The sequence below is a fragment of the Pelophylax lessonae genome (assembly GCF_965119305.1).
Source record: "Pelophylax lessonae genome assembly, chromosome: 6".
NCBI classification, from domain to species: domain Eukaryota; kingdom Metazoa; phylum Chordata; class Amphibia; order Anura; family Ranidae; genus Pelophylax; species Pelophylax lessonae.
This window is the reverse complement of record NC_138773.1, coordinates 191,897,830-191,920,464: the sequence shown is the minus strand read 5'-3', so window position 1 is coordinate 191,920,464 and position 22,635 is coordinate 191,897,830. Positions and strand designations below refer to the sequence as shown.

Genomic DNA, 22,635 nt, shown 5'->3' with positions numbered 1-22,635 from the left:
TTGTGAAGCTGCAGATTCTTGGAAATTTACTTACTTAAGCTGCAGAGATACCTGTGATGGATTCTTCATGGAAATTTACTGTTCTGTCTCAGCATCGATTGTACCTGTGACCTTCTTGTAGACCCCCAGTCTGTAAGTGTGTGCAGCAGGTTGAATGATGGCTTTAACAGATAGTTTACTCAATGAATAAAGACTCCAGAGGTGTTCTAAAAATGCTTCTTTATGCTTCAAGTTAGCAAAGGCATAAACATAGAGGCTTTTCCATAGGTAAATTTCCAATGAAGTTACACAGCTTCCACACTCTGCAGTCTTCTCATAACAACTAAACAAAATGGGAGTTACAGCAGGAAATGAAGGATGGGAAAAACCATCTAGCCAGAAAAAGCAGGGGTGCAAGGAAGATACCAATAACATAGCATAACATAACATGTAAAAACAACTGCTAGACAGTTAAAGCTGTGTGGCAGCACAACGTCTTTAGTTCTACTGATCAGCCTAATGTGGAAATTCCCACTCTCAATAAACTCTGGCTATTTTTAATCCTTATGCTACTAGCCTTAATAAATAGATAGAAAGGTTAATTTATAGCGGCAAAAATAATTCCCCTTCAGATTTTGTAAGTTTTCCCACTTACAAAGAAATGAAGGGTCTATAATTGCTTTCATAGGTGTATTTTAAATGATAGAGACAGAATATCAACCAAAAACCCAGAAAAAAAAACACATGATGCAAATGTTATAAGTTGAGTTGCAGTTCAGTGAGTAAAATACGTTTTTGATCCCCTACCAAGCAACAATAATTCTGGCTCCCACAGACTGGCTGTAGTATGTGCTCATGTGGTACACAGATTAGTTGTGTGAATTTAAGAAGGTGCTCCTAACGACAACTCGTTATGTGTATAAAAGACACTTGTTCACAGAATCTCTTTCTTCCATTTAAACCTCACCATAATGGGCAAGACCAAAGAGCTGTCAAATTCTAAAATACCTAGAAGTGTTGGAGCCTGGTGTTGGATACCGTCATCCTTATACAGTCTTGAACATAAAAACTGTATCCCCCTTGGATTGGGACTCACAGCCTTATGCTTTTTTAACACAATCTGATGGTACGTACGACTCAAAGAAACATTGTGCCACATGAACTATCTAGTATACTGTGTAATGCACTAATAATTTAATAATGGGAACTTGTTGTGATACTTTGTTTTGGATAGAAAATTCACATATTGTGAATTGGTGCATCTTCTCCTCATCACCCCTGAAGAAGGGCATGGTCCCATAACGCGTAGGGTCCTCAGGAGTTGTGGTGCATCACACTATACAATTCTATTGGAAGGTTCAACTCTATGGCTGTGAGATGTATAGAAATTTATAAACAATGTTTGTCATTTTGTGTATGTCAAAAATATTTTTATACAAATGAATAAACAAAATATTTTATATGTTTTGGTGTTGAAGTTACCATTTGCAAAGTCCCAGTCCAAGGGGGATACAGTTTTTGTGTTAAAGAGCTGTCAAAGGACGTCAGGGACAAGATTGTAGACCTGCACATTGCTGGCATGGGCTACAAGAGCATCAAGAAGAAGCTTGGTGAGAAGGAGACAACTGTTGGAGAGATTATTCGCAAACTAAAGTACTGTATTTTCTGGCGTATAAGACTACTTTTGAACCTCAAAAAAATCCCCCAAAAATGGGGGGTCGTCTTATACGCCGAGTATAATATCTCCAAGGTAACCTAAGTATAAGTATTACCGGTAGATATAATCTCTCAAGACGCTGGCTGTGTGGGAATCCTGTACCGGTATACCGTATATACCGTAGCTTCGGGTACATACAGTGTACCGCGCTGAGCAAATCAGGGAGAGTGATGTATTCTATTATTGAATGCGAAAGCCTGCACGGATTGGCGGAGTAACATCAGCCCGCCTCTCTGAGCCAATCTGAGCAGGCTTTGCATTCAATAATAGAATACATCGCTCACTGCGATTGGCTCAGCGCAGTATACTGTATGTAGCCGAAGCTACGGTACATACGATATACCGGTACAGGATTCCCACACAGCCACCGTCTTGAGATTGCATCTACCGGTAATACTTATACTTAGGGTACCTTGGAGATATTATGAGAGATTACATGTATTACAGTACTTGGGGTACCTTGGAGATCTATAAGAAATCGGATTATTTTTCAATGGTGTTGCCTTGCTTCGGAAAGGGGGGTAGTCTTATACGGCGAGTATAGCCCAAAACCTATGTTTTAACTTGAAAATTAGGGGGGGTCGTCTTATACGCCTAGTCGTCTTATACGCCGGAAAATACGGTGATACAAAATAACCATCAATGGCCCTTGGTCTGGAGCTCGGTGCAAGGTTTCGCCTCATGGGGTAAGGATGATCATGAGAAAAGTGAGGGATCTGCCCAGAACTACATGGGAGGAACTTGTGAATTATCTCCAGGCAGTTGGGACCACAGTCACTAAACAAATCATTGGTAACATAATATGCCGCCATTAATTGAAAATCCTGCAGCCCTTGCAAAATCCCCCTCCTCAGGGAAGGCACATGTACAGGCCCATCTGAAGTTTGCCAATGAACATCTAATGATTCAGAGAAGGACTGGGAGAAAGTGCTGTGATCAGATGAGACCAAAATTGAGGTATTTGGCATTAACTCGACTCGCTGTGTTTGGAGGAAGAAAAATCCTGACTATGAACACCATCCCTACAGTCAGGCATGGAGGTGGAATCATGATGCTTTGGGGTTGCTAAAGGTACAGACTGACTTTGCCGCATTGAAGGGCCAATGGACGGGGCCATGTATTGTAAAATCTTGGAAAATAACCTTCTTCCCTCAGTCAGAACAATGAAGATGGGTCGTGGATGGGTCTTCCAGCATGACAATGACCCAAAACATAATGTTAAGGCAACATAGGAGTGGCTCAAGAAGAAGCACATTAAGGTTATGGAGTGGCCTAGCCATTCTCCAGACCTATAGAAAATGTATATAGGGACCAAAATCCCTCCTGAGATGTGTGCAAACCTAGTAAGAAACATTCTATCTCTGTGCTCGCCAACAAGGGTTTCTCCACCAAGTCCTGTTTTTCTTGGGGATCAAATACTTATTTTCCTCACTGAACTGCAACTCAATTTATACCATTTTTATTGTGTGTTTTTTCTGGATTTTTGGTTGATATTTTGTATCTATCATTTTAAAATACACCTATGATAAAAATTAAAGGCCCCTTTAAAATACACCTATGATAAAAATTAAAGGCCCCTTATTTCGTTGTAAGTGGGAAAACCTACAAAATCTGCAGGGGATCAAATAATTATATTCCCCACTGTATTTGTTTTCAACATTTTTTTTATATTTCTTCAGTTACTTCCTGGTTTCCAGGCCTAGGCAAGTTATGTCATACAACCCAGGAGTCTTCAGGAGGAGAGGAGGGGCTTTCTCAGCTAAGCATGCCCTCCTGCCTGTGTGCCTGAGCTATACGCAGATAGATTCCAGGAAGTAAATGCTTCATGTATCATCTGCCCTTACTCAAGATGGCCATGACCAGAAATGCTAGGGGGGTGTTTTTCAAAGTGATTTTGCAGCAGAATAAAGCGTGGCAACATGAATAGATGCGGAAGTGGGCTTTGAATATTGAAAATTAATTAAATAGTGTTATTGGTTTGTGGTGCTCAGATGCAGTGTAGTTCTGCTTTGTCAATCACAACATATTTTCCATTACTCTTAGATACCCCTATATATATTGCAGTTTGAAATGTAGAGCATGTTATTTAACAAAGGAAGAGGGGCCCACTTTCAATTATACATTATATAAATAATAAATATATATCCTATTTATTTCTTTATAAATGTAATTTAGACCTATATAAATTATCATAAATACATTATATTTTCCCTATACAAGCTATGGCCTAGTGATCACAAGCAGACTGGAGGCGGGATTTATTAAAAGTTTTAATGAGGTATGCCTATGTTTAATACTGTACTTTTTAGATACAATTACATTGAATATGCCTGCTGTCACTATTTGAAAAGAGAGCGGCTGTGCGGGGCTCCGTCATTCATTTACAAAGTTTCCTTTGCAGCTTTTGGCTTAGAGTTCTCAATCAACTACCAATCCAATGTTGAGCACTCTAGGTAGTTGATTAATTCTTCCTGTTGTTGTATAACTGCCTGTATGAGCAAACAGCTTATACTTACAGTCTGCAAGAGCCCTGCTTTGCACCTGGGGGTATTTGTACTGTCCTGGCATTTTAGGGCCTGATGAAATGAGACAGGCAGTCAGTACATCAGGATTAATCAATTTTCAGATATATGTACCATAGTTTGTAGATTCTCATACTTTCACACAGATTAAAAAATATACACTGATTTTGGTTATTTCTTATGTAGCAGAATACATCTAAATTTATGAAGAAAGATTATGTATTTGCAAGATTGTATAACAGAAGCTAAGAAAAACATGATTTTCTTTTTTTTTTTCACAATTTCCAGTATCTTTTTGCTTATATAGCAAAAAAAAAATAAAAAACGCTGTGTTGATTAAATATCACCAATAGAAAGCTCTATCTGCCTAAAAAAAAAAAAAAAAAAAATGATAGTTTCATTTAAATACAGTGTTGCTTGACTGAGTAATTGTCATCCAAAGTGTGAGAGCACTGAAAGCTGAAAATTGACCTGGGCAGGCAAGGGTAAAAGTGTCCAGTATTGAAGTGCTTAATGATGTCCAGAAGTGGAAACCCTGTTATTCAAGGAGTTGTAAAGTCAGAAGTTTTTTTTATCCTAATGCATTCTATGCATTAAAATAAAAAGCCTTCTGTGTGCAGCAGCCCCCCTAATACTTTCCTGAGCCCCCTCTCTATCCAACAATGCCCACGAGTGGGTCAGCAGTCCAGGACTCTCTCTCCAGATTGGCTGAGACACAGCAGCAGTGCCATTGGCTCCCACTGCTGTCAATAAAACTCAGTTAGCCAATCAGGAGTTAGAGGGGGTGAGGCTAAATGGCAGCTCCGTGTCTGAATAAACACATAGAGTTGTAGCTTGGCTCGGGTGCCCCATAGCAAGCTGCTTGCTGTGGGAGCACTCAACAGAAGGGAGGGGCTAGGAGCAGCAAAGAGAGACCAGAGAAAAGGAGGATCTGGGCTGCTCTGTGCAAAACCTCTGCACAGAGGAGGTAAGTACTGTATAATATGTATGTTATTTTAATAGAAAAAAAAAAGACTTTACAATCACTTTAAGACATTTAAGTCCTGGCACGTGTAAACTTTTAAAAACATACTGCTGTTTTTTTATTGTTTTTCAGGGGCGCAGGTTGCATATGCATAGAAATGCTTCAGGGATACCCAGCATTCTCTGGGGTGTCAGATGCCTTTGAACAACTAGAAAAAATCTGGTCGGTAAGTTCTGAGAATGTCTTTAAAATTCTTTAAAAGCCATAACTGTTGCAATAACCTGCAGCTTCTTTTTGCATTTGTAAAACTACTTAAGCGTTTTATGCAATGTGCAGTTGCTGATGCAGGTGTACTGCCCCAATGCTGTTTATTTACTGCAATCAATCCAAACCAAACCATGCTTGTGAGAATATGCTTCCTACTTAAATAATCAACCATTCAATGCCCCTTTATACACCTACCAATAAAAATAGAGTGCAAATTGTTGCCTGTATAGTTGTTGCTCTCTATTTCCATATACTGTACTGCTTTATTCCATGACATTGTATAAATAGTGTAGGAGACTTTGGTATGTGAGTCTATGCTGGATGATCTGTCTGTATAGTGCCAGTAGAGCAAACCAAAGTTGAGGGGCGAAAATGGTTGTGGGGATTAAAATGTGTTCGTCCTTGTCTGCTCAACTCCCAAAAAAACAGTCAGGATTCTGGTTGTTCTGCAAAAAGGCATCAGGGTGTGATGGATCAGGAGCACCTACAGTACTTGGTAGTAGTTACTACTTGGTAGTTAAGATGCATTTTATTTTGGTAGTCCCCTAAAAATACAGCCAATGCGTTTCAAATAGGACATCCCTTTTCTGGGGTTTAAAAGATAGCTGATGTTGGTATCCATGTTGGAGCTGAAGCTTGATGCTTGGGTTGTCCTAATTTCTTTTGGTTGTGCAGCAAAAAAAACAAAAATAAAAGGGCCCAAAGATAGGGTGTTTTAGACCGCATTCACACTGAAGCGGCACGACTTCGGGGGCGTTGCTTGCACGGACTTCACAGAATGAATGTCAATGCAAGTCGCTCCAGGTCACCACGAAGTAGTACAGGAACCTTTTTCTAAGTCGGAGCGACTTGTGTCGCTCCTATTAGAACGGTTCCCGTACCACACAACGGACCGCGACTTGTCAGGCTGATAGTAGTGTGAATGGAGACTTAATCCCCCCAAACACAGTGGCTGTATTTTTATTGAATTATAAAAATTGGATCTTAAAGTGTAACTATGGTCAAAAAACTAAATTGACATATAAGTTAAATTTAATTAAGTTTCAATTCTCAATTGTTTCATCCTGTTTCTTTAAACGCCTGTGTACATTTAGTCCTCATAAATACATTAAAAACATACCAGACATCCCCATCTGCATTTTATTCCTTTATGTCTGTGTCTACAATTCATTCTGCTCGCTCAATATCTTCCTTTGTAGCCACCCATTCAGATATACTGAGGGTAGAGTGTAAGTGATGATAAGTAATGAGCCAGAGTGAAAGAACTAATCCTGGCAACCTTTTAGACAGGCATGTTCCACCTTGCTGGTCACAAATTGGTGCAGACTTGAACTGTGCTGTGCTGATCAGTTGCTTGATTACTGTTCCAAAAGCAAGTGTGAGAATGTAATCAAGCAACTGTTGGGCTGAGGTCTACACCATCCAGTGGCCAGCTTCCTCCCTGGATCATGCCTAAAGTGTTCTTTCATGTTTGCAAACAGCAGAAAGCTCATGTATCAACCCCCCTGTTGGCTTATAAAGGTGGAAATACTAAAAAAACAAAACAAAAAAAAAAACAATAGCTCCAGCTAGAAAACAAAGTCTAGAGACAAAGTAGGGGTTTCAAGGCTAGTTGGAAGAAGGAAGACCAGAGAACCGACACATTAAAATTAATTCATTTATTGATATATCTAAAAAAAAAGGGTTTGTGTACAAATGAGGGGTATGCAAAGAAATACATATGACATCCCTCATATATAAACCAATATATTAAAAACAGCAGCGCAGAAATATATCCCTGTTATGGGAGCAATACATGCTTCAAGCTGATGTTGATGCAAGAAGTCTTTGGTGATATTCGGTTTGTGGGTCCCGATGAGCCAATGCGTTTCGCATCAGGCTTCGTCAGGGCCAGAGAGACCGAGCAATACCGATATTTCTGCAGTGTACAATTGTAACAAGAAAAAAGCATTAAGTATTACATAATAACAGTATATTGATATTGTCATCATTGCATGAATTTACACTGTGGAAACACATCTTAATAGAGCCCCTGTGAATGTGCCCAAAATACTGACCTTGCCCCGTGTGGAGATTTTAATGGCAGGTAGGGAAAACCACAGTCCCTATGATCAGGTGTACAGCTATGGTTATAAAACTTTATCTATAGTGCTCTATCAAATGGACAACATGGAGCCCCCGTCTTGTGATGGCAATCGCTCGAGCCTGTCCCTATGTAGGGGTTTGTCCCCTCTTTCTGGTTCAAGAGGCCAGGGGGAACACGGTGACAGTGCTGTGGACAATAATATTTTCATCAAAAGAATGTTGATGGGAAAGGGATTATTTATATTTGAAGATATCTGTGTATAACAAAGCAAATACTCTTCCATTTGACATATAAACCACTTTTCTACCCACCTCTTATATGTTATAGTTAATTTTGCTGCCCTAGGATGTACTCGTCCAACTCATAAGTGGAGTCCGCCTTATTAAGGGATAGAGAGCACGCCAAACGGTTCCGTAATATATACTATGGAAGAGTTTAAAAAAATATTGATCAGATAATGTAGGACAAAACCAGAGGGGGGGGGGGGGGTTGGAGGGAAAAGGGGGGATGGGGAGGTAGTGATACTTCAGATACTATTAGTGAGCGATCCATATAGAGGGTCACATACCTTCAAAACAGTCCACAAGAATATGGAGGCAGGCTATTGAATGGCTTAGGTTACAGACCATTCAGAGTCATGACATCCATTCATGACCCTAGAGGTAGCCTATAATGACAGAATATAGGTCATCTATATGGAGCTATAATCGTGAATTATCGGTATAGATGTCTCCAGGGATGTGTCCGCTACATACCTTAGTATTCCAGGGTAGGTTTTTATACTAGGATATATGATCCATTTGGCGCCAAACAGAGCCATCACGCAGCTCACTATCGACGATGCTTCCAGGAGTGACGTGTACAGCGGAACTCGCCGATATGTCTCATCCTAAAACCGGAAGTGATGCAGTCTTGCGTTCCAGCGTCAGAAACCAGAAGAACTACATCGGCCATGACTATGAACTATGTAAGGCGCCTATACGCCGAACAGTATACATTAAAATAATGTGGACCGCAGCCAACTCTGCCTCACCAAATGGCAATCACATCACCAAATGAAAGAGCACTACATCCAAATAGAAAATCATACCAATCCCCCATAAACATACATGCCATCACAATCATAGCGGACACAGGGTTTATTAATCCCAATCCTACAGCCCATTCTGAATAAATCAATAAAATGTATTACAACATCAAAGATCGTGACACAAGGACCTATATGGATACAAGGGGGAGAAAGAATTACTCCAAAGAACGGCAGAGGTCAGCACTTAACACCCACAGTTGGGCCTAGATGCGTCCACAGTATATATACATGTATAGCACATTCCATTACTATTGGGTACAATTTCATTACAACATAGATGAGGATTTTATTCACAATACCAGAGAAGAAACAAAAGAGAAATACAAGACATATGTGTCTAGACTTAAGACTATCCAGGTTAGAGTTTTATAAGATGATTGGGCCTATGATGCATATGAATGTTACAGGAATGATTTGAACCTAAGCATATCATTTAACCCAGGGGGTACAGTAGCTCTGAGGTCATAAATCCATCTGGATTCCCGAGTCAGTACATTCTTGTCTATATTGCCACCTCTCCCGTCATCTGGAATGACATCCAGGACTGTAAAGCGGATCAGAGATTGGTCAAATTTATGTTTGAGGCCTACATGGCCTCCGATTGGAGTATTAATCTGGCCATTGTTGATGTAAGAAACGTGGTCCACAGTGGTCTAATAGTTTTGCCCACGTAGAATGCTCCACATGGGCAAAACATAATATAGACCACGGCTCTGGTCTGACATGTAATGTACTGATTGATATATCTCCTTCGTCCATTTGGTAGCTTGAAGGAATCTCCTTCTAGAATAAATGGACAAAAATCACATTCTCCGCATTTGTATAGGCCTTTACATGTACGATCAGTGTCTTTGGGTCTGCTGTAATGGCTTGAGACTACACTATCTTTGATGGATTTGGATCTCCTAAAAGTTATATTAGGGCGGGTATCCAGATATTTTGATATTATTGGATCATTCATCAAAATATCCCAGTTGTTGGTAAGGACGTTTCAAATTTCTTTATGTTGTTTACAGTACGTGGTAATAAATCTTACCTTATTATCATAATTTTTCTCCCTTTTAGCAAACAGGAGATCATGGCGATTTTTCTTATTTGCTTTGTTGAATGATCGACGTAATATAGTTTTTGAATATCCTCTCTTCAAGAGGCGTGATTTAAGTTTGTCAGATTCCTCCTTAAAATCTGAGTCCTCTGAGCAATTCCGTTTTAATCTAAGATACTGTGAATATGGAATGCTGTTGATTAATGTTTTGGGATGTGCACTGGCAGAGTGTAAAATGGTATTTCCCGCCGTGGGTTTTCTATATAATGTAGACCCAATTTGACCATTTTCTTTGAAGAAAAGGGTAGTATCCAAAAAGTAAATTCTCTGTTCACTCCAATTCATAGTGAACTTAAGGTTCAAAGTGTTTTTGTGTAATTCCTGAAAGAAGGTTTCAAACAATTGAATCCCTCCATCCCAAATATTGAGGACATCGTCTATTGAGGACATAGCGAGGGACTCATCACTGAAAAGACTTTGCTCCCACCCCCCCAGGTGCAGGTTGGCGTACTCCGGGGCACAACAAGTGCCCATGGCCACGCCCTGCACCTGGATGAGGTGGGAGCCATCAAAAGTGAATATATTATTGTGGAGTATATGTGACAACCCATCTAAGATGAATTGATTGTATGTCTCAAATAGTGGACCCCGTTCATTCAGAAATTGTTTTACTGTTCTCAGACCTAGATCATGTGGGATGGAGGAATATAAGGCCTCAATATCTAGAGCTATCAAAATGCAATTTGGTGGCATATTTTTATCATATAAAGTTCTTAACAGATCCGGAGTGTCTTGTATATATGAAGGCAAGCTTACCACATGTGGACGGAGATACTGGTCAATCAGCCTGCTTAAAGGCTCTGTATATGAACCAATCCCCGAGACGATTGGTCGTCCGCGAGGGTGGTGCGTGTTTTTATGCGTTTTTGGTAGCGCATAGAATGTTGGTGTTCTTCTTAGATCAATTCTAAGGTAATCGTAGGTTTCTTTATCAATAATGCCATTGTTGTGCGCCTCATTTAGGTATCTCGTGAACTGTACACGGGCAGAATTGATCCTCTCTATGTTAATTGGTCGATACCAATCCCGGTTCTTGAGAATGTCCCAACACATATTCCGATAGTCAAGATGATCCATCACCACAATGTTCCCTTCCTTATCCGAAGGTTTGATTACTATTGCAGGGTTGTTTTTAAGATAATGGCTTCTTTCAAAGGAGAGGGTATACTTTCCTGTTCTTTGTTTTTTAGCTTCAGACAATTAATATCTGTCATCATTTTGTTCATGAAAGCCCAGATATTTGGGATGGTTTGTAGGGGGGGAAATTTGGTGGATTGTTTTTTGACATTCGGAATACCCGTGGGGACATGTCCCTTCTCTCTATTTACTTGTGTGATTGATGTAATGGAGGAACTGGTGTCCTCCATCGTTAGTGTCGTTATCAATTCCTCCTGTGACTGAGCTTCGTTTTCGTCTAATAGTTGAATGAGGTCTTTAAGGGCTCTAAAGTCTCGTACTGTGAAGTCTTTCCACAGTTCGGACATTTCCTTATTTTTTCTCACTTGTTGTCTTTCCTTGTCAAAAATGTATTTGTACGTAAGCTTAGGTGCAAATAAGTTTAGATCTTTTATGATATCAAAATGTGTGGTATCCTGATCTGGACAAAAACTCAGACCCCGACAAAGGACCTCCATTTCGTTTAGTGATAAGGTGTAAGAGGATAAATTTATAATTGAAAAAATTGCTGTATCGTCATCGATAGAAAATAGTGTAGGTGATTTATAAGGTAATTGTTGTCATTGTTTTTTGTTCGTGGTTTTAGGTGTGGCTCCTGTGTTATTACTGTTTTGTGTGCCAGTGTAAGTAGTAATAAGCGCTTGTTGTGTGTGCGTAGTTGTATTTTCATTTCTACTGTGAATCATATTACTATGCAATTTGTAATTGGGATTTGTTTCCATGGTGTTTAACTGAGTGTTTAAGTTAGAATTCGGGATAGACTCCGAATTAGAAGCCCCATCACCAAGGTTACCGGAAATTTGTGAGTGAGATACAGCCTCCACCAATCTTTTCTTATCAGTGCCACCATGCTCATCCTGCATATTGGCCCTTTTTCTGGTTGATCGATGCTGTGGTCGTGAGTGTTGGGAAGTCCAAGAAGAAAAAGAGATTTGAGATACATTAGAGTCAGATTCACTGTCATTAGGATATGTGTTATTTCTATTATTATATCCCCTCCATCTATGACCAATGGGATTATTGCGTGGCTGGGGCCATGCATATGCCTGGTTACCTCCAAATGCTAACTTGTCCCTAGAGAATTTATTCTTTTTCTTCTGAATTAGATCCTTAGTGAAGCTTTCTAAATGTTCCTTAACCTCTTTCTCCTTTTCTTTAAATATTGCTTTCGCAAATATTGGTTTATAATTAGTCTGCATATTAGTGATTTCCAAATCCAGGGCTTGTAGTTGTTGTTGGTAATAGCCCATCAACAGTTCCATCATTTTAGTTGAACACAATTTAAAATTGTGTTCCCATTGGCTTTTGAATTCAGGACTGATCTCCCAGATATTGGGGAAGACCTGAACCCGCAATCCTTTCGGGTTCAGGTCTTCCGCAATATATCTCTGAAAATATCTTATATGCCAGAATAAGCTGGCTTTGCGCTCAAGTGCACGCTGTAACTTTTGTACTACTACCTCTAGCTCTACATCCCCCCCCCCTGTGGTGTCAGAACATTCCTTTTGAATCTTTAACATGTAGCCCTCCCAATCATTTTCTAGATAGTCAGCCATATCATATGTCTTAAATAATTGCTATACCCCAACAAGAAGGTAGGTAGAGAGATTAGTTATAACACAACAAATATTTTTTATGAGAAATACAAAATTAATTTAACAGGACATCAAGGATATCTTATCAAAAAACAAAAATCACATATAAATATCTGGTTCTCCTTCTCCCATTGTACACGGATAAGAAGAAATGGTGTATTATCCACCTGCTATGTAGAAAAAATCAACCGTGCCCCAATATATGCAGAAAACAAAGTCTAGAGACAAAGTAGGGGTTTCAAGGCTAGTTGGGAGAAGGAAGACCAGAGAACCGACACATTAAAATTAATTCATTTATTGATATATCTAAAAAAAAAGGGTTTGTGTACAAATGAGGGGTATGCAAAGAAATACATATGACATCCCTCATATATAAACCAATATATTAAAAACAGCAGCGCAGAAATATATCCCTGTTATGGGAGCAATACATGCTTCAAGCTGATGTTGATGCAAGAAGTCTTTGGTGATATTCGGTTTGTGGGTCCCAATGAGCCAACGCGTTTCGCATCAGGCTTCGTCAGGGCCAGAGAGACCGAGCAATACCGACATTTCTGCAGTGTACAATTGTAACAAGAAAAAAGCATTAAGTATTACATAATAACAGTATATTGATATTGTCATCATTGCATGAATTTACACTGTGGAAACACATCTTAATAGAGCCCCTGTGAATGTGCCCAAAATACTGACCTTGCCCCGTGTGGAGATTTTAATGGCAGGTAGGGAAAACCACAGTCCCTATGATCAGGTGTACAGCTATGGGTTTAAAACTTTATCTATAGTGCTCTCTCAAATGTACAACATGGAGCCCCCATCTGGTGATGGCAATCGCTCGAGCCTGTCCCTATGTAGGAGTTTGTCCCCTCTTCCTGGTAGCTCCAGCTACAGGGATTGACTGAGGATGCACACACATGTTCAAAGTAAGAAAAAAATATTTAAACAATACTAATACAGCATTTTGAGTCAGTGATTATTATTTAAAGTGATACTAAACATACAGTGCTTTATTGTCACTATCCCTTAAAGAGACCCGTAAAGACTCTTGAATCTACACCCAAGAGGAACGGAGGGTACAAAGATGATCCTCCACAGCCGGGATGTCCTGTGGCGAGACATTCCAGAAGACGAGTTGATGGCAGAGTTCCTGGCAAACACTGCCCAGGGTAGCAGATCAACCCAATTGTCCTGATGGTCAGAGATATAGCAGCGGAGAAATTGCTCCAGAGCTTGGTTGGAATGCTCAGCGGCACCATTGGACTGCAGATGGTAGGCCGAGGAGAAGAAAAGTTGAATACCCAACTGGGAGCAAAAGGCGTGCCAGAACCTGGAGACAAATTAGCTCCCACAGTCCGAGACAATCTCCTTAGGCAACCCGTGTAAGTGGAAAACCTCCCTAGCAAACACAGAGGCAAGCTCCTGAGTGGTAGGCAGCCGCTTAAGCGGAACACAGTGGCACATTTTGGAGAACCGGTCGACAACTATGAGAATAACCGTGTAACCTCGAGACGCGGAAAGTTCCACAATTAAATCCATGGCCAGGTGAGACCAGGGAAGTTCCCCATTGTGAAAGGGATGCAGTAGTCCCAGGGGAAGGTGCAGCATAGATTTGTTCTGGGCATGGACCGAACAAGCAGCCACATATGCAGCAACATGACTAGAACTGACGGGAAATAGCCCAGGACAACTGGTTCTTACCAGGATGACTGTCAGTCTTGGATTTATGGTACGTGCACAACAGTCTGATGCGCAACCCCTCAGGTACAAAACATTTGCCAGCAGGTCTCTGTGGGAACATCAGGTTGGGCAGCCAAGATCTGTTCCCTAAGAGGAGAGGTTAAATTGGTGCGGATGGCAGCCAGGATATGCTCTGAAGGTATGACCGGTGTCGGCACGGAGTCATCCCTGGAAAATTCAGAATACTGGCAAGACAAGGCATCAGCTTTAACATTCTTGGAGACGGGCAAACAGGAGACCACATAGTTAAAACAAGAGAGATACGCCAGATTCTTATGATCAGTGAGAATGAGAACTGGAACCAAAGAACCTTCAAGCAAGTGTCTCCACTATTTGAAAGCAAGGATAATGGCCAAGAGCTCTCTGTCTCCAATCTCCTAATTGCATTCAGCTGGGGACAGCTTCTTGGAGTAACACCCACAAGGTAGTAAGGGTCCATCGGGTGTTCGACGCTGAGACAGGAGGGTGCATACTCCTGTTTCAGACGCATCCACTTCTAGGACATTTTGTTTGTTACAATGGTGCCATAGGCAGAACATTATAACCAATATAAATAATTGTATTCAAATGTATTACATAAAATAAAGAGACAATGAAACCTGCATTGAATATAATTGGCCACGGCCATTTATTTTTAAAGTAATTAAAAAACAACTTTACATTACACGTGGGATACAACCAAATTTATATATGGTTTAGCCAAAAAGCTCAAACCATCCCATTACCACAAACTTTTATGTAACCCAGCCAAGAAGCTCGAATTACCCAATATAGTAACTTCTTCATAGTAATACAGCTCTTCTTCCTCGGCTCCCGCAGACTGTTTTAATAACGGTTATTTACCTCTTTTCCACACTCCAAGATTTGAAATTTTCCTTTATTTGACCAATCATATGAAGTACCAACTGACCAATAGCTATTAGCAGTTAAATGACCAATCACGTTAGATATCATATCTATAATGTCATGCCATGGCCCCATACATGTTAGACAGGTACATTCTGACCCGTCTCCCATTTTCAATAATTTGCAAATAGCAAACTTCCACTTTATGCATGAAGGGGGTTCATACAGTGGCTGGAGAGTTGTCAGAGTTTTGTACCCGTGGGAAGGTCTGGATAAAGGATAGACATTGCTGATAGACATTGGATAAAGGAAACATTTATCCAATGTCTATCAGCACTTCTTTGACATTTCTAGAGATGCACCATCTACACCTAGAAAGTGATAGCAGGGGTTCTTAATATATCGGCATGTAACATCATTCTAAATCATTTATTCATTGCCTGACCTTTTCTAGGCTTTCCCCACTGCCTGCAGAAGGTCCCACTTCACAGGGTGTATGCTTTGATCACAGTGCTCAAGTTGAAAAAGAAACATTTATCATTCAAATTTTATCTTTCAAGAATTACCAAGCTTGTCAATCAATGTATAAATGCGATTTCTTATGAAGTTGGTTCTTTCTTTCTCTCTCTCCTTTATTCCCTTTATATAAAACACGTCACTTCACAAAAAGAGGGGACAAATATTCTTTACAGCAGATTTTTTACATACAGCATTATAGTGACAGCACAATCTGCTTGAACATTAGGGCTTGTATATATTAAATGTGTTGTACATAATTTTCAGTGCAAAATAAATGATCATGAGAAAATCCAGTGGGTTCACAATGTTTTGGAAATTCTGCTTGCTGCATTTGGGGTACATTCACTTGCAATTTGCCATTCAAGGCAGTTAAAATGGAGTCTTTAAAAATGCAGCATTCCTATAATGCATGCCAGCGTAGCATGTTTTAGGCTAGTGTAGTGCAGAGCCTGATGCCTAGGTCAGGAACTAAAGCTGGCTGGTGTTTCTTCTGCCTATAGCATAACACCAATTTTTTTAATTAATGTGCCCCAGTTCCATTGACTTGAATGGGCGAGTTTGACAGGCAGTATCATCTATGAACTCGACAAGCCACATTAAATTTACTGTGGCTGTGATGCTTTGCATTGTGGCCATGGAAAATTTTATGTGGCTTGTAAAATGTGTACAGACCCCTCCGGTTGTATTTTACGATCTAGGTAAGCTGTCTAGGGTGGTAAAACTGTTGCTCAAAAGCCTGTTTTTACTGTCCTTTGGCTGCCATTGTGAAAGGGGCCTTATTACCGTGTTTCCCAAAAATAAGACCGGGTCTTATATTAATTTTGGCACCAAAAGACACAGTAGAGCTTATTTTCGGGGTAGGTCTTATCGTGTACAGTAATGTGCTGTCTTCTCTCCCTCCCTGCCTGTCAGGAATCCCCTGTGTGAACCTAGTAAAAGTGTTTGTAAAATCCTAGAATTCACTCTATTACTGTTTTATATAATGTCCAGTGTGTGTTTCTGTAATTTAATTGTGTGAAATACCTTCGGTACAGCGCAGTCGGTTTGCTCGGTATCGCCATGGTGATTGTGACAGTTGGTGAGTATTATGGGGCGATCAGTTACAGAGGGAATGATAGAAAAGTAACAGAACTTCCTAGATGAAAATTATCTATAGATAGTCAATGGACTGCGCTTGGGGAGAAAGAGAATCCACATCTCTATTGTCTTCCCCCCATTGCCGGCACAGTCTTGCTGCTCCTTAGACCCCCCCTGAGCTTGGACAGGGACCCTCCTACAACCTCCGTTTTCGAGGTTAAAGCTGAAAAAAACAGTTGTGGGCTGTTTGCTGTGTAGAAATAAAGGGCCCCTTTATTTATTTAATTTGGCCCCCACAGTACTGTAATGCCGAATGTCCAGCGTCAATACCTTCGTTACAGTGCCACTCGGCGCTCAGCTAATCTCCCGCTGCTCTCCTTCTTTTCTCCCAGGGGATCTCAGCCCCTCCCCTCTGCAGTTCTCAGAGTGGGTCATGGAAGCGCAGAATATTATATTATAATTGTGTGAAATACCTTTGTTACAGCGCCGCTCGACGCTTCCGTGACCAGTGCCATCTTAAGAGCATTAAACGGCCCCAGGCAATGCAGCGCACTGGGGCCCTGCCTACACAATCACCCACGAGAATAAAAATGCAAATTATCGATAAGGTGATATTTATTGGTACAGCAGTGCAAGGCTAAGGACAGCTTCCAAGTTTGGCGGCTGGGTCCGATGAACACACACACGGATGGTAGTCAGACTCAACTGTCCTGTGTGTGCTTTTCCCGTGGAGGTGGACAGGCATTCCTGCAGTTGTGGGCTCCCCCTCCAAGGCCCAAGTGGCCTGACAGCAGTGCAGGTCCAACAGGCGCTCGCCACCTGCTAAGTTCGGCGGCGGGATGCACACAGAAATTGGGATTAATGCTTGGCTGGGGCTGGGTCGCTGGGTCGCTGGGTCGCTGGGGCCCCCCGGGCAAGTGGGGCCCCGGGCAACTGCCCAGAGTGCCCATTCGGCAAGATGGCCTTGTCCTTGACCCGCTCTGAGCACTGCAGAGGGGAGGGGCTGAGATCCCCGGCTGACAGCTGGGAGAAGAGAAGGAGAGCAGCGGGAGATCAGCTGAGCACTGAGCGGCGCTGTAACAACGGTATTTGACACAATTAAAATACAGAAACACACATTGGACATGATATAAAACAGTGATAGAGTGGATTCTAGGATTTTACAAACACTTTAAACTAGGGCTTATTTTCGGGGCAGGGCTTATATTGCAGCCCTCCCTGAAAATAACAGTAGGTCTTATTTTCAGGGTAGGTCTTATTTTGGGGGAAACATGGTACATACATTTAGGTTTGATTGAGCCCTCATTTCCTAGTCTCATATCTCTTGTTGGTCTGGAAAGTGATGCAGTAACTTGCTGATTACAAAGAAACATGAAACCTGTGATCTATGCTTAAATAAAATATGCTCTTGCACAAAGCTTCAAATATAAAAAGCAATATTATAGAGCAAGTCAAACACAAAGTTCACACAAGGATGGCAAAACCAGGTCTTGTGTGAGATTTTACCAAGGTGTTTACGTATTGCTGAGCGATTAACAATGACCATTTTAGGAGAGAGGGTTCCAATTGGAAGGGGTATTTGGAGGGAAATATAATAAGTCTTTGGTCTCCTGGGTACCAATTTCCTTGAGCCATTGATCTTTCAATCTCTTCGGAAGGCTTTTGTACATTTATCATTTCACTGCAACTTATTACAATTCACTTTTGGTGGAGGGCCAGTCTCTCAACTCTAGCATCCAGTCACCTAATCTCACCCCCTATTATAGTATATAGCCCCTAAAAGAATAGAGAACTTAACCCCATAACTAAACCTTAAAGTAGAACCACAGGCAAAACTTTTTTTTCATTTTGGATAGAGCAAGAGAGGGTTATAACCTCCGTCAGATTTTTTTTTTTTTTTTGCAATCTGTATCCCATTGGGGAGATTTCCCTTCACTTCCTGTCCCATAGCAAAACAGGAAGTAAGAGAGAATCCCTGAAAATTAATGGAATTTCTTGGGAACCACCAGGTGTCCCCATTGTAAGATTTCTGCTCTATTACTTCTCTGGGGACAACCCAGAATTTGTGATTTTCTTTTACTTTCACTTTCAATGATAATGGTAAACAGGACAACTAGAAAAGGTGAATCTCCCTTAAAGAAAGGGGGGGGGGGGTGAAGACAAAAAAAATGGCAAGCCTTCCTAACTCTATCCAAAACAAAAAGTTTGCATTTAGTTATGATTTAACACAAAATAAAAGCTACAATTAAATTGTAATTTTCACACAAGGACAAGCTAATATTTTACTTATTTAAAAGTGGCATGTTGGTGTGGTGTGTTGATTCCTCCTTTTTATGCTTCTAATTAGTGTGTGTAGTGCTAACGCTATATACATCAAAAAATAGTAAAAGCAGTGAAAAAATATGAAACCAAAACAAGCTGCATACACTGACTCAAAGAACAAAGTCCAAATCAGTATATAAGCAAAATGTGTTGCGCTAGAAAGTGAATGAGTAAAAAAAGGGGGCATAAAACACTAAGACCCGGTTCACACTGATGCGAGTGCCGGGTTCGCATGTAATGTCGGAGCGCACTGCTCCGACATTACATGCGATCAGCTGTGCGGTGCGAGTTTAGCCATACAGTTTGTATGGCTAAATTCGCATCGCACCCGGTGCAAACACGCACAGGAGGCATTTTTGCAGCCGCATCAGGATCGGATCGCACAAGTGTGAACCGCTGTGCGATCCGATCCTGATGCGGCTGCAAAAATGCCTCCTGTGCGTGTTTGCACCGGGTGCGATGCGAATGGGGACACCTGGTGGTTCCCAAGAAATTCCATTAATTTTCAGGGATTCTCTCTTACTTCCTGTTTTGCTATGGGACAGGAAGTGAAGGGAAATCTCCCCAATGGGATACAGATTGCAAAAAAAAAAAAAAAATCTGACGGAGGTTATAACCCTCTCTTGCTCTATCCAAAATGAAAAAAAAGTTTTGCCTGTGGTTCTACTTTAAGGTTTAGTTATGGGGTTAAGTTCTCTATTCTTTTAGGGGCTATATACTATAATAGGGGGTGAGATTAGGTGACTGGATGCTAGAGTTGAGAGACTGGCCCTCCACCAAAAGTGAATTGTAATAAGTTGCAGTGAAATGATAAATGTACAAAAGCCTTCCGAAGAGATTGAAAGATCAATGGCTCTGATGCGAGTGCCGGGTTCGCATGTAATGTCGGAGCGCACTGCTCCGACATTACATGCGATCAGCTGTGCGGTGCGAGTTTAGCCATACAGTTTGTATGGATCGGATCGCACAGCGGTTCACACTTGTGCGATCCCATCCTGTGCGAACTGCACGATCGCACTGCGATATGCGATCAAACTGGGGGTGTCGTTAAGATTACATTGACACCCCCAGCGTATCGCATATGGCAGTGTGAACTGCCGGGGGTGCGTGTGCGATGCGGGAAAAGGCTGCGAATTCGCAGCCTTCCCGCATCGCATATATGTGAACCGAGCCTAAAAATGATTAAACAAGTGACGTGAATACCCTCTAAACGTGAAAGTGATATAAATCAATAATGACAGGGACTACCGATCCCAGCATGTGAAATAATAAATATTTAAAAAAAGTCCCTGCTTGAGCACTGAGAAGACTATTCCCTATGGGCCGTACCCTTCTACATGTGAGGATTGGTCCTGTCCTGTGCGATTTCTCTGATTGGCCCCTACTGACAAGTGTGTTTTGGTCTATCTATTAAATTAGATGATCATAACAATCTGGCAAGCAGCCTATTTTACATCTCCCTTGATCACGGGTGCCACTCAGTGGAAGCTCTGTTGGACATTCTGCTATTGCTGGGACTTGTGGTTCCTCTCATCTGTGATTCACTACTCCCTTCTTTTTCACCTAAGGACTTTTATGTTAATATATTTTTTGGACTATTTCTGTATTAAAGGACTTTTTTCAAATACTTATTATTTCACATGCTGGGATTGGTAGTCCCTCTCATTATTGATTTATATCACTTTCACGTTTAGAGGGTATTCACGTCACTTGTTTAATACATTTTAGTGTTTTATGTCCTCTTTTTTTACTCATTCACTTTCTAGCGCAACACATTTTGTTTATATAGTGTTACCGCTGTAGGAGCCGATGAGTATAACAAGTTATTTTCTGCAATAGTGCCAATACAGCCAGGCACACAGCAACAGTTCACTCACTATGGCACCCCAGAAGTTTTGAAACAACATTTCCCATGATGCTCATATCCACTGTAGAGTGCGTGAGCATCATGGGAAATGTAGTTCCAAAACATCTGGGTTGCCAAGGTTCGCCATCACTGGTCTAGCGGATGTCTTTTTTTAATTTAATGCCAAAAACTTGTAACTGGAGAGGACAATGAATGAGATACTTCAAAACATCAAAACTCAGATTTTGCAGAGGACACTTTCTCTGGGTGAAAACAACACAGTCTTTTACTCCCAGCTGTGGACCAGGAAAATATTAACCTGTTCCCGACCGCCTGCCGCAGTTATACAGCAGCAGGCAGCCGCTCCCAGGCAGATCACTGTAGCTGTATGTCGCTCTCGTGCACGAGGCTAGGGGGCGAGTGCGTGCCACCAGCAGCCTGCTCCCACCCCTGCTCGTCAGCGGGGAAGCCGATGCACAGGGCAGGCGGCTCCGATTGCCACCTGACACCCGCGATCGTTCCCCGCTGAGAGAGAAGAAAGGTCAGCTGTTGTAAACACAGCTGACCGTTCCTCTCCCTGTAATGATCATAGAGGCCATGTGATCCTTCTATATAGGATCACATGTCTCTATGGGCATTTCAGAAGCCACACCCCCCACAGTTAGAATCACTTCCCTAGGCTCACATTTAACCCCTTGATCACCCACAATGTTAACCCCTTCCTTGCCAGTGTCATTATTACAGTAACAGTGCATATTTTTTAGCACTGATTACTGTAGTAATGTCACTGGTCCCCCCCCCCCAAAAGTGTCAAAAATGTCAGGGGTCCGATCTGTCCGCCGCAATGTCGCAGTCCTGCAAAAATTCGTAGATCACCGCCATTACTAGTAAAAATGGCCTAAATCATTCCCGTAGTTAGTAGACGCAATAACTTTTGCGCAAAAATTTTGATTTCTTAATTTTTTTTTTTTGAGAATGTCATATAGCAGAATGTGAAAAATATAAAAATCCCACAGGTGATCAAATACCACCAAAAGAAAGCTCTATTTGTGGGAGAAAAAGGACATCAATTTTATTTGGTTACAGCGTTGCACAACCGCGCAATTTTCCATTAAAGTAACGCAGTGCCGAATCACAAAATAGGGCCTGGTCAGGAAGGGGGCAAATCCTTCCGGTCTTAAAATGGTTAAGCACAGAATTAGTAGGGGCATCTTTCCACTAGATAGTAGGCAACAGTCTTTCACTCCCAGCTGTAGACCAGAAGAATGTTAGAGTATGGGTAGGACATGGAGGTAAACTGGAGCAGTCTAGGTTTCTTTTAGCTGAAGACTATAAGACAGATTTGGGCAGTTATTAGGAGTAGATGGGAGCAGTCTGGATTCTTGCAGCTGAAGGCGACAAGATAGAACATCACACTAGGCATAGTTTTTAACATCCACAGCTGGGGACCAGAGAATCTGCAGCTCAGGGGATTTAGCTCTACTCACGAATTCCAGCAGAAGCAAGGCCAAAGACCTGTTTCAGGGGACGGAGTAGTCCATCTGCCAGCCAGGGAGGGTTCAGGGTTTAGTAGCCCCCTGAAGCACATGGTCCCCCTTCCTGCAGGGGAAGAACACATATCTCTGGGCTCCTGGCTTTTTACTTGCCTCCCACCAACCATTTGAGCACACCTCCCCAGGGATTGGCTGGAGCAAGTCAAAAACACAGCCTGGGCATTTGCATTTCCCCACCCTAAACTCTAGAAAGCTCTCAACAGGTTCAAGGGGAATTAATCAAGTGCCCAGACA

General features: G+C 41.5%; 1 protein-coding gene across 2 annotated transcripts in view; it reads left to right on the top strand.

Annotated features, from left to right (window-relative positions):
• Positions 1–22,635, top strand: part of CDK15 (cyclin dependent kinase 15) — a 322,696-nt gene that overhangs the window by 137,877 nt on the left and 162,184 nt on the right. For both annotated transcript variants that reach the window (XM_082261320.1, XM_082261321.1), the window contains one exon: positions 5,315–5,408. In XM_082261320.1, the coding sequence (XP_082117446.1) occupies positions 5,315–5,408 (94 nt within the window). The remainder of the gene's footprint in view (positions 1–5,314; positions 5,409–22,635) is intronic.